The 12,106-nt window shown below is 48.8% G+C and overlaps 1 protein-coding gene and 1 pseudogene across 1 annotated transcript in view; both read left to right on the top strand.

Moving 5' to 3' along the window:
* The window catches only part of CNTN6 (contactin 6), a 213,563-nt gene that overhangs the window by 92,445 nt on the left and 109,012 nt on the right, over positions 1 to 12,106 (top strand). The window contains exons 3-4 of the mRNA XM_039836823.1: positions 1,356 to 1,482; positions 7,204 to 7,379. Of these exons, the coding sequence (XP_039692757.1) occupies positions 1,356 to 1,482; positions 7,204 to 7,379 (303 nt within the window). The remainder of the gene's footprint in view (positions 1 to 1,355; positions 1,483 to 7,203; positions 7,380 to 12,106) is intronic.
* Positions 6,133 to 6,251, top strand: LOC120582465 (uncharacterized; annotated as a pseudogene).

Genomic DNA, 12,106 nt, shown 5'->3' with positions numbered 1-12,106 from the left:
TTCACACGCACACAGTCACACATGCATGCACACACGCACACGCACACACACGTACACACGGGGCCTCAGGGCAAGGACCCCTCAGCAGCAACGAGCACACCTAGCGCCCGGACCGTGGCCTCTGAGTACCATCCCCAGTGACGGGAACCGCGTTTCTCGGGGGAAATCGACTGCTCCCGGGGCCGAGGCTGGGGAAGGACAGGATGACCCCGGAGCACTTTCTTGTGCTGCGACGCAAGGACGAGTTCAGAGAACGTGGCACACGTCACGTGTACAAAGGAGCCAGCTTCCGTGGCTCCTGCTGGGCACAGCAGGGACATGTGGGGCACCGAAATCAGGAGTGGTGGGTCATCGCCTGTTTGATGAAATAAGAACGCAGGGGCTCGCTCGCACTGATGGAGTCGGCCGTGCTGACGGAAATATAGGAACAGTGTTAAACGTCCTGTGATTGGCATCGTCGCAAAGTCCCTAACCACAAAATACTAATTACAAACAAAAAGGAGTGACTTTACCATGGGGAGGTCTGGCAGGCCGCACCTCATGACCAAAGCGAACTCAGCGGTAAAGGGCAAATGGAGGTCCGCGTCCCCGAGTCTTGTCACAGTGAGGTGGCAGCCACAGCGGTGAGCCCGGGGCAAGGCGGGGGAGGGGCGGAGGGCAAACCGAGGTGGCCGCACGGTGGCTGGCAGGCAGGTGTCTTCTTCTCGTGACATGTACACATGGATGCGTATGTTTTCTAAAGAGACAAGTTTCACTGGGTGCGTTGTTGTTTTGAAGTGTTCGGGGACCCGTTTGTTCCCTGCCCCCTCGGCGTCCAGCTCCCACCAGGGCCCCGCCCCCACCCTGGGAGGCTGAGGGCTCAGACGAGCCCAAATGGAGCAAAACTTGACCCAGTCAGTGCCCCGTGATCTTCGACGTGTCAAGGTCAGGGGCATCAGGGAAGCCTGGGAGTTCATTCTACGTCGAGGAGACCACAGAGACGTGACGGTCCGCGGGGTCCGGGTTCTCGGCTGGATCCTTCCTCCAGGGGGGCTCCGCTGGGAGGGGCCGGCCGGGACTAGCAGGTGAGATGCTGGTCCTGAATCGGTGTTAAATTCCTGATTTCGATGGTTTTACTGGGGTTGAGGGCAAGAATCGCCTCTGTAGGAGCCGGAAACCCATTTGCTGGGGACGGCGAGGCATCGGTTTGCAAACTTCCTCTAAATGCTTTAAAATGATTTCCTTGTACCTTTCTGGTTACATTTTCTGTTTGCTTGAGATCGTTTTGAAACGAAGTCGTTGTTGTTTTAACTCTGCGTTGACTTGACGAGGCGCAGCCGAGGTTTCTCATGGGGCCGATTCTCTTCCTCTTCCAGGCGATGGCCCCCTGAGCTGTCCCGTCTTCACCCAGGAGCCACAGGATGTCATTTTCCCTTTGGATTTTTCTCAGTCTGAACTCAGGCTGAACTGTGCTGCGAACGGCCACCCTCCGCCCCGTTACAGGTAAGGGCCGGCCTCCGGGCACCTCGCATGATTTTTTCTTCGTCTTTGGGGTAAAACAGACCTACCGTAAAGTGCTTGGAGCGCCCCGACGCGAGGGTACAGCCCGGTGAGTTTACGCGCAAGTGCACAGCTGGGCGCCCACCGCCCAGATGGAGACAGACACGTTCGTCCCCACGGCGTCCCCACGGTCCCGACGGCAGCCACCCCCACTCCGCTGGCGGCCACCACTGTGTGTCGATTAGGTTCGCTCAGAACAGTTATCGCTGAGGTCAATGCCACGTGGCATCCCATGGTTCGAGCTGGAAGCAGAAAAGAGGAAAGAAAGGGAGGGAGGGAGGGAGTGAAGATCATCACAGAAGACAGAAAAAGATAAAGGGAAAGGAAGGAGGAGGGAAAAGAAGGAAGGAAGCAAAGGAAGGAGGAGGGAGGAGGAGGGGAGGGAGGGAGGGAAGGAAGGAAGGAAAGGAGGAGGAGGGCGCATGGGAGGGAGGAAGGAAGGAAGAAAGAAGGAGGAGGAGGAGGGAGTGTGAGGAGGAGGAGGAAGGAAGGAAGGGACAAGACTCGACTCCGAGTGCTCGCTTGCCCGGTGCCCAATGCCCGGTGCCACCATGGGGGGCCGCCGCTCCGGGCCCCGACTCCCCACCACGACAACAATGCCCCCCGGAAGCTGCTGACGAAGAGCGCGCTCCGTTTTATCAGGCAAATTCCTCCGACTCCTCTGGCCGTCACCCAAAAAGCATCGGTTTTAGAAAAAGTGTTGAAGACAGCACGGTGCCCTGTAAGGTAGAAAAATCGTATTTATTAGGGGCGAGAAGGAGCATAATTATATCTGTTTCTTGCATATCGCCTTTGGGATAATAGGGAGGAGGTGTCAATGGCATTTGTTTGTTTTTCTTACAAGACTTCGGTAAAGGCGGAAGTCGATCCACGTTGGGCTCAGAATTCACAAATTTCAAAATATACCCGTATATTATGCTCATGTAAATAATGATTCTTCATTCGTAAGAATTGCGCAGGCAGTGGGAATATAGAAAAAGATAGAATAAATATTAATATGACTATTGTAACTTTCATATTTAAGAGTATCTTTTATGTCTTAATTTTTAGCAGGGAAGTTGAATCAACGCTCACAAAAAGTAACAATTTTGGTCTATTTTTGCAAAATATGCTGTTTTTGCCTACTTTTTATGTTGCGTTAAAAATATCTTGTGTACGTATAGTTGCTTCGATCTTAAGATTGTCTAGATTAATGAGCTAAAAGGCTCAGGTGCACAAAGTGAAGGACAACTCTGAATTTTATTTTGTCGCGTTAACTTCAGCGTCTTTTATTTTTTTGACAACGAAAGAGCTGAAAAGGTTGTCTTCGTCTGTACTCCTCATACACTTACCACACCTAGCCTACCTTTAGAACCCCCGAACTAGTGAGGCCCATCCATTAGGTGAAAATCATTCGCTTTACAGTTTGTTTTCCTTGAGTAATGAGCTGATTTATTTAGCGTGTGGTTCGATATATAAAAATCTGATTAACACATTTTTCAGACTACTTAATACTTAAAGATGTAATTTTATTTTTGAGAGCTGATTTGATTGATCATAACGGTTGGTAGATTTTGATAGAGAAAGGAAAGAACACATGAATCCCTGTAAAATAAGAAACATTTGCTAAGTATAAGTCCATCGATCGACCATTTACTCACATAAAAATATATATTAGTTTATAACAGGCACAAACGGTGGTTTTTAAGGTAATTTCTGATTAGTTTTATCTCTGAAGAAATATGCTGAATGAAAAGACCACTGATTTCACTATTGTTGAATGGCTTTTGTGTGTGAGATGCCTATAAATTCAGAGGTAACTTCTTTCCAACCCCCATAATCTGGCTTAGCACATCTGCAATATTATAATATAAAATACTCATAAGCCAGAGGCTTTGGAAAGAGAGTGGGAAAGAAACTAAGTTTTTAATGCTTAAATGTCAGACTCAGACCCAATTTCCTTGGTAATAAAGCAAAGGGCAGAGGTAGCTCAGATGATGCGCATTAGCTACAAAATGTGAAATTTTAGTGCTAATATGACCCTTTCTGACTTAATTTTTATGTAAAAATCTCGCTCCTACCCACATTCACGTTGGATCGTGTGTGTGTGACACACGGAATCTTCACGATTCAGGCTCTAACATTATTTGAGGTGTTTTTGGATTCGGCGTGAAGCTGCGTAACAGAGCTCTTGACTTAGCACTGGAGGTGACGGCCTCAGTCACAGCGCTGTCATTCCACGTGACCACAGAACGGTCCCTTCTCTGTGCTGCCATCAGCTCCTTATCCATAAGGCGAGGGTGTCGTTGGTTTTAAGACGTGTTCTCTTTCTTTTAATAAATTCCCTTTAGCAAACACAATGTCACGGGGAGAAAGGAGCAGTATTTAAAGCAGCACTTGGGAGACAGTTTAGAAGCATCTTGTCTGGTGTCACTTATAAGGGCATAATCACCTTTACGTACAGGGCTTTGGGGAAAGCAAGAAGACAGAAACGTTAGGCAAATCTGACAAAAGCTTTCAAATGGAAAGGATCACTCTTCATTCTTTTAAAAGCCAAGTAACACACAGGAATTGGAGGGCGCTTAGCCAGGGTGCTTTGCAAAGGGAGGGAGCCCAGGTCGCCCAGCGATGGTGCTGGGTGGGATCGCTCGTACCTCGAAAGTCTGGGATGATCAGGCAGCAGCCGTGAGCCGAGTTCCAGCTCAGCGTATGTATCTTATTTGGAATACGAAGCAACACACACATAAGTGATTTCTACATTGGCTACACTCCATCAGGAGAAGGTCTTTGAATGTCATGGAGGATTTCTGCCTCATCTGCCCTTGAACCGGTCCCCAGAAGAGGCACTTTCTTCAATTCGGTCCTCTCCACTCGGGCCGTAAAGTCGTCACTGGCTCCGGAGAAGCCATCGGTCTCCGAGTCGAGATCCTCACGGTGGTTGCTCTACCCTTCACCCTTTTCACTCATTTCCTCCTTCGATCTTCTTGACGACCCCAGGAAGCAACGCGGGCGGATGGTGTTGTGCAGATTTTATAACCGATGGGGTATAACTGTGGGGCTTCTGCAGAAATTGGATGACTTGGCCCAGGAGACCGTGAAGGGCATGTCAAAGCTGGACAAGGACCCTTATCACAGAGCAACGATGTCACTTAGGGCACATTACGATCACCTGATGAGGCTGTTACAAGTTTAGATTCTGGAGTTCTCCTTCAGAGGCATAGGGATGGGCCCGGAAATAGTCATTTTTAACAAGTGCTCCATGTGATTCTAAAGCAAGGCCCCATTTTGAAACACACACACACACACACACACACATACAGACACACACGCATTATCAAAAGACAGACAGATGTAGCCCCCAGCCATTATATTCTTGGCACAGGGCTTACCTTCTTAATGGGGAAGGATGTTTCCAGCAAAAGGTCAAGATTTTAGTTCAAATCCATTATGTTTCCTGGAATTAGTACGATATTAATTTAGATGCTTAAAGTAATTATTTAAAGCATATTTTGCAGTCAGTATCAGGAAAATTCTCCCGGGTGTGCGATGCTATCAGTAACGCGTGGGTAACAACCACTTGAACTCATTAATAACACTTCTCCATCGATTTGAACACATTAATTAGGACAGAGGCTGTGCCGGGCGTTGGACCCCTGATCTACAGGCGCGGCTTAGTAATCACGGAACCCCAGCGATCACAACAATGGTGGGGTGCAGGCTAAACCGTCGGGCGCAGCGAAGCCGACCACTTTACATCTGTGTCGAAAGCCCATTACTGAGCTTAACTAGCAGCACGTAATGATGGCAGCAGCGATTCCGGTGATTGATTTCCGGCGTCTCCTCTGCTTTGAAACGAGAGGGAGGGAGCACGGAGGTCCGAGGGCAGTGACCCGGGGTCGAGCGTGGCCGGCGGTGCCACGGCGCTGGCTTGGGAACATGGACACGGGGCGAGAGGGCGGCTTTGCATCTTCTCCTCCTAATGTCAAGACAAGATGCCGCACACACTTCTCTAGAAAAAATAAATTGGCAGACAGGGCAGGAAAGCGAAATGCAGTAGTTTTGACTGCTGTCTTGCAACTTCCTCTGGTTAAAAGGAAGTTGAGGTACGTGAGAATTGGGTAAATAAGTTCCAAGTGACAGAGTTGGTCCCAGATCCCTGATTGGTTTGATATGTGGTTACTCACTCTTCATCTTTAGTACGGCTCAGGGTGGCCTAAGTCCGTATGTTTTTCTACCGCGGGAGCTGTTTGCCAGATTCTCTCCCGGGATGGTTCACGATGGTCCTGAGAAAGTCAGTGACATTTGGATAATTCCGTGACATCCTTTCCTTCTTACAATCAGCCGCCCCCGCCAAAATATCTTGACTACGACGTCAGTGTGAAGGGAAGCATCATAGCAAAGCGGGCGCAGACTCTGATAAGACGTGGTTTGGAAACTGGCCACATTCCAAAGGAAGAAGCCATTCGCTTGTTTCCCTAAATGACCGATTGTCTGAATTCAATATTTTTAAAGGTCTATTTTCCTAAAAGGTTTATGTAACTGCAAACAGCTTGCTCCCTAAAAGATATCTAATTAAATATGCAGTATTCAAACTTCAGAATGTCTGGATATTTTGTCCACGGCCACGCCACCCTGAACAAGCCTGATCCCGTCTGATCTCAGAAGCTAAGCCGGGTCAGGCCTGGTTAGTACTTGGGTGGGAGACCACCTAGGAAGACCAGGTGCTGTAGGCATAAAAAATAAAAAAAAATAAGGGATCGTAAGCTGACAAGGTCCCAATCTGTGAGGTCAACCAAGGTTTGCCTTGCCTAAAAAAAAAAAATCACAAAATGTCTGGATATTTTGACGAAAGTCAGGGGGTGCAATGTAGGGGAAGAGGATCTGGCTAAAAATAACTACCGGATGCTCATTCAGCTTCAAATGACCAAATGAAAACTTTAAAACATCTTATGTTTCTTTGAAAATAGATGTAATTTAAGGCGTGTCTCCTACTGAATTCCTGTACTAGAGTACTATTGACTAATAACTAAGCCAAGAGACTTTTTTGCTGTCTAAAATAAAAACCTCTCAAACTGCATTTGTTTTGTTCAAGTATAATTTGAGTTTGGCATTTCTAAGTACTGTGGAAAGTATTTTCAGCGAGATTAATTTTCCAAGTAGGAGACTGACAGAGATAATCATTTTCTGTAGCAGTCAGATTGTCGTCATTCTGCTATCAGCCTCAAATCGGCATTGCAAAATTCTTGCTGGCATTCTCCGTGCCATTTGTGATACACTCTTCCCGGATGTCTATCTCTAGATCATTTCGACATTCTCTTTCGCAGGATCGGTTGTGGGTGTCCAGGTAGGGTGTATGTTATTTGAAAAGTCACTCAAGGGCTGGGAGGGCCAGGAGCATTGACTGACCGTCTAAGTCATACGCCTCATGTCGAGAGTTCCGTTGCCTCTTTGTGCACAGTAGAGTGAATGTCTCTCGAGAAGAGAGCATCTTTCAAACGCCCTCGGCGCCGGCACCACTGAGCTCATGGAGACCGTTGTCTTTGGTGGAAATAGCAGGATCGTCTCCATGTTATTGGGTTTTATTTTTTAATAGTCCCAGGAATTACAACTGCTTGTTGTTTAAGATAAATAGTGGCCAACTCTGTGTATTATAAGCGTAATTTGATTTTTTTTTTTCCCTCGAAGGTGGAAACAAAATGGCACAGATATCGATTTCGCCACGAGTTATCGCTACAGGTTGGATGGAGGGGATTTGGCCATCAGCAGCCCCCACACGGATCAAGATATTGGCACGTACCAATGCCTGGCCACCAATCCTCTGGGGACGATTCTGAGTCGGAAGGCAAAGCTCCAATTTGCATGTGAGTTTGTGGAAACATCTATAATTCCTGTGATTCTGAGAACTTGCCATTATTACTGTATTCATATTAGAAAAAAAAAATCCAGCTTTTCTTATCATCTGCAATTTGAGAGCAAATAGGAATCCTAGGGGCAAGTCCAACTCCTGAGGGTAGATGGGTACTAGTTCAGCAAAGGAAGAACACAGCGGTGTTATTACATTCTGTGAATTATATTTAGAAACATCTCTAAAAGTTCCAGATCTAAATATGACGGTGAAGACACACGCTGTGTTACTATTTTCCTTTTCCTGTTTCTTTTGCACTGGCTATTCGTGGGCAGAGCACAGGAAGGACGAGCTGAGGGCAGAGATGTCCTCTGGGGAGGCGGGTGTCCTCCCAGGGAAGTGATCAGACAGGCACAGGGCGGTGTGGGCGGAGTGGAGAGGTTGCCAGGGGCAGGCTTTATATTAACAGTGACAATGTCCGGCTGCGTCACGTAAATGTCATCCGAGTAATTACCTTGCTGACATTTGGAGATGAACAATAGGCACCGTGCCTCTTATATCCTTTACGTATCGCGTGTCCGAGGACTGAGATGTTTTGTGGTGGGTGCGGGGAAAGCCTCGTTCGAAAGGCTTACACCTGTCGCTGTGGGTGAAGCGGGGGAAGGCGTGCGTTCGTCCCTTACTCCTCGCCCCTGTCCCCGAGGGCGCATTCGTGGCAGACGGTTAGCAGCTACTGCTGCTGGTGCTCATGGAAAGGGCTCTGCTGTCTGTCACTTTCAAAAAAGTCGTTTTGAAACTCGATTAATAAAATATAGGTCCGAAGCCCACCTTGTCAAATTACTTGAGCCCTCAGGAAATTTATAAATTAATCATTGGGTCTGTTTTCCATTGCAAGTCTTATGTCCCAAAGACCCCTCGCTCCATACACAGTTCCAACTACATGGACCATTTCGGCGATGGCTTTGTTTCTGAAGAGATATGTGTATGTGTGTGTGTGTATACATTCAGAAATATATATGCATGTGCGTATGTATATGTGTGTATGCATGTGATCACACACACACACACGCACACACACACACACACACATGCTGCCAAGCATATCCAAATGTGATTCTATCTAGGGAAATAGAAGGATAATGCAAAAGTTTGTGGAGGTAAATGGAATGAGGACAAAGTCTGCCAGCTATGTCGAAACTCGGGGTAAAGATTAGAATCATACCTGATTTCTGCATCTCGGCTACGGTGTCACTTGGCAAAACAATAGGGAGCAAATCTGATGAGAAATTTATTTTACGGAAATAAATGATGACTCCACAGACTTTGAACGATTCTCCAAAATATCGATTTCCCCTCTTGGACAGGAGTTGACCTTAGAAGATACACACGGTTTGGGTCAGATTCCACAAGGAGAATTTGACTTTCCGGAAAAGGGGCGTCCACGTGGGCCGCGTATTCCCTACACCCCGAGTTTCTTGGGACCTGGGGCTTCGTCCATTCTTGCAAACAGCGGAGCACCCGCGCCCGAAATTGACGCAGGCCCTGCCTGGCCGAGTGTGCCCTCCTTTTCCTTGTCACCTTTTTCCCGCAGCAAACTTGTAAATTCACTACATTATTATTTCTTACCCTTTTTCTGCTTTAAAAACTCATGTAGCAGTTTCCCTAAGTCAAATATATATATTTTGCCTTTGGTGAAAAAGAAGAAAGGGAAAAAAATGCAGGAGGAAAGGTTTAAATCCGGAAGACATCGCCGGCTTCCATCTGGACGAGCGGGGAACATGGGCTCTTCCGGCCCCGCTCGCCTTCCCTCTCTTCGTGAACGTGCCCGTCTCTGGGTCGAAGGCGTGTGCTGATCGCCGTCCCTGGGGAAGCAGAATGGCGACATCCGTGAACTCCTCTCTCTCCCGAGAACGCATAGGGTCTGGGAGTCTAGACCCGAAACTTGAGGAACGGAAGCGAGAAGCAGAGTTCTGTCTCTTCTGTCCAGCACCTGCGCCGGTGCCCGGATGTTTCCCGCGGGCTCTGGGAGAGGTTTGCCCGAGCGCAGTGATCCCCGCTGACTCGAATCCACCTTCAACAAAACCAGCACATTTCAGTCATCTCTCCGCATGTCCTGAATCTCCTAAGTGCCTTTGTCTGCTTATCTAAATCAGCTGTTTGTTCTGAGCCATGAAGCCTTCCTTCGCAAAGGTGACATACCGGGTCCAGCTTTGCCACCATGACCGTGTGCCTCCGAGCGGTTTACGTTTTTATACAAACGACTGCAAGGATTTTAAAGACAAATCGAAACACTGACTTACAGCCCAGGACCCTCCATTGACCAATCCTTTCTTCTAATCTCACTTAAGAAATACGGGATACTAATTTTGAAAAACAGATGTTTTGAAATTTCATCCAAAGAAATTATGTTTGTACCCACATGCAGATCTGTGCATCATCTCAGAAATAAAGTTACCCTTCCATAAAGAGAGGGAGAAAGACAGGGGCAGGAAGAAAAAGAGAGAGCACAGGAGGAAGGGCTTGTCAGATCGAGAGCAAGTTTTCTCGTGAAAAACACGTTCGGCATCACCGATCAACCGCTAAGGAAGCACAGATCAGAACCGCGAGGAGAGACCGCTTCGTGCTCCGCATGCTCCGGGTGGCCGTTATTAAACACGAAAATAAAAACAGATCAAAAACAGGAAAACAGAATAGGAAGCGTTGGTCAGGGTGCGGGAAACCGGGACCCTGTGCGTTTCTGGTGGGAACTCAGGACACGGCTGCTGTGGCAGTTCCTAAAAAAGCTAGACAGAGTCGCCACACGACACGGCGCTTCCACTGCTAGGCGTGTGCCCCGAAGCCCCGAAGGCGGGGACTCAGCAGATCTCTGTCCACAGCAGCGTTGTCCGTAACAGCTAAACGTTAGAAACGACCCCCACGTCCATAGGGCCCCAGGTACACGGAGTAACGAAACGTCGTGTAGAATACCGCTTGGCTTTAAAAAGAAGGAAAACTCGGACCCCTGCCACGACACGGCGGTCATCCCGCGAAGCGCAGCGAGCCGGACGCGAAGGGGCCGAAGCCGCGTGGGTCACTCCTCCGAGGTCCCTGGGGCGGTGGCTTCACGGAGACGGAGCCCGGACGGGTGGCTGCCCGGGGCGGTGGGGACGGGGTTCCGCTCAGCAGGCCCGGGGCTCGGTTTGGGACGAGGACAGGGTTCCAGCGCTGGCAGTGGCGGTGGCCGCACGGGAACGTGAGCGTGCTCGATGCCGCGAAGGCCGCGTTTCCAATGGTTCGGGGGTGAATTCGGTGCTGTGCACATTCCGCCTCGAGTTTTCACGATGTGGCGCCATCAGAATTTTGCGGGACAAATGTAATCGTTTCTGTTGGATTGTTTATTCTCTCTCATCATTCTTAAAAAAAAAAAGAAGAGTAAGTTTCCCTCATCCAGTATCTCTCCCGGTTCCTTGGACGGAAAAAGCAGAGTCCAAACACACGTGTCCATCCAAACGGGAAGTCCCTAACCGGCAGCGCTGTGTCTGCCACCTGCTATGGCTGCCCCACGTCACGAGTCACTGAGGATGGCTCTGTCGGTAGCAAGGGCTTTCGGTAGGTGGGGTGACGATGCTGGTTGAATGTTAAGATTTCTGATACGGACAGGCCTGAGTTCAAACGCCATCTCTGTCAAACAGCCGGGAGTGAGTGTGACGTCAGGCGCCCTGTTCTCGCAGGGCGGTGACGCGCGTCCCCCGAGCTGGTGGCGGCGAAGCCCCTGGACGACTGGAGGCCCTGAGGGATGACGGGCCTGATTCCTTGGATTCTTCATTCCCTCCCCGAGGTCGGCCGCACATCGGCACCTTCTGAACCTTTGCAGCTCGCTTCTAGAAGATTCCACAGTTTACACACGAAACCTTCTCCAAGCCTCTTCCTGTTCTCCGTCTTCACAACTGCCAGGCGCCCTGACAGGGACGGCCCTTCTCGAACCCAGCAGGAACCCCGAGACAGCCACGCTCTGGGGACATAGCCACGCCCCTCCGCTCTGGCCCACAGGAGCCTGTCATTCCAGGCTCAGGTCGATTTTTGCCCAGGTAGAGTTTCGGTCCATTCTCGCCCCGCCTCAATCCATCCCTAAAGCAAATTCAGCAGGTGCCTAGTCACCAAGAGCTCCTGCTGCCTGTCCCCTGGCCGTCTTGAATGATGGAACCGGTTTGACTTTTTACAAGCTCTACTCGTAGCTGCTTTGAATTATTTCTCTCAAGGACGTTGGTGGGAAAGGTTGGCTGTAGACTCGTCCCTTTCATATGTATGTTAATGAATTACTCAGTACTTGTGTGAGAGAACATTGCACCTGCCATTCTGTTTAAAATGTCATCCTTGAGAAAAAAAAGATAGGGGGTTTGAAGGAAACCTAGGATTTTACCGAGCTGTCTCTTTTTTTGAGATTCTTATGATATACAACTCTACTAATGAAGCGATAAACATTTGGGGTGAAAGGCACTCATAAAGAGGGGGTCGGGGTCCTGCGCTATTTAATATCAATCACAGGTACCATTTCAAATACGTGTGCTCCGTTACTGCAGAGGTAAAGACAGCCAGCTCGGGCCTCCTGATTGACCATTCATTTATTCATCCTCGGAGCAACCAGAAAACACCTTATTTATATGTATCAAGCCCCTTGATGCTGGGGCCTGAAGATTAAGTGAGAGACGGGAAATAGCCCCTCCACAGAGCAGACAGGTGACACCTTAACTGCAATAGAAGGGA

Source organism: Pteropus medius, unplaced genomic scaffold (assembly GCF_902729225.1).
Source record: "Pteropus medius unplaced genomic scaffold, Ma_sr-lr_union100, whole genome shotgun sequence".
In the NCBI taxonomy this organism is placed as follows: domain Eukaryota; kingdom Metazoa; phylum Chordata; class Mammalia; order Chiroptera; family Pteropodidae; genus Pteropus; species Pteropus medius.
The sequence above is the reverse complement of the archived record's forward strand: the minus strand, read 5'-3'. Positions and strand labels throughout refer to the sequence as shown.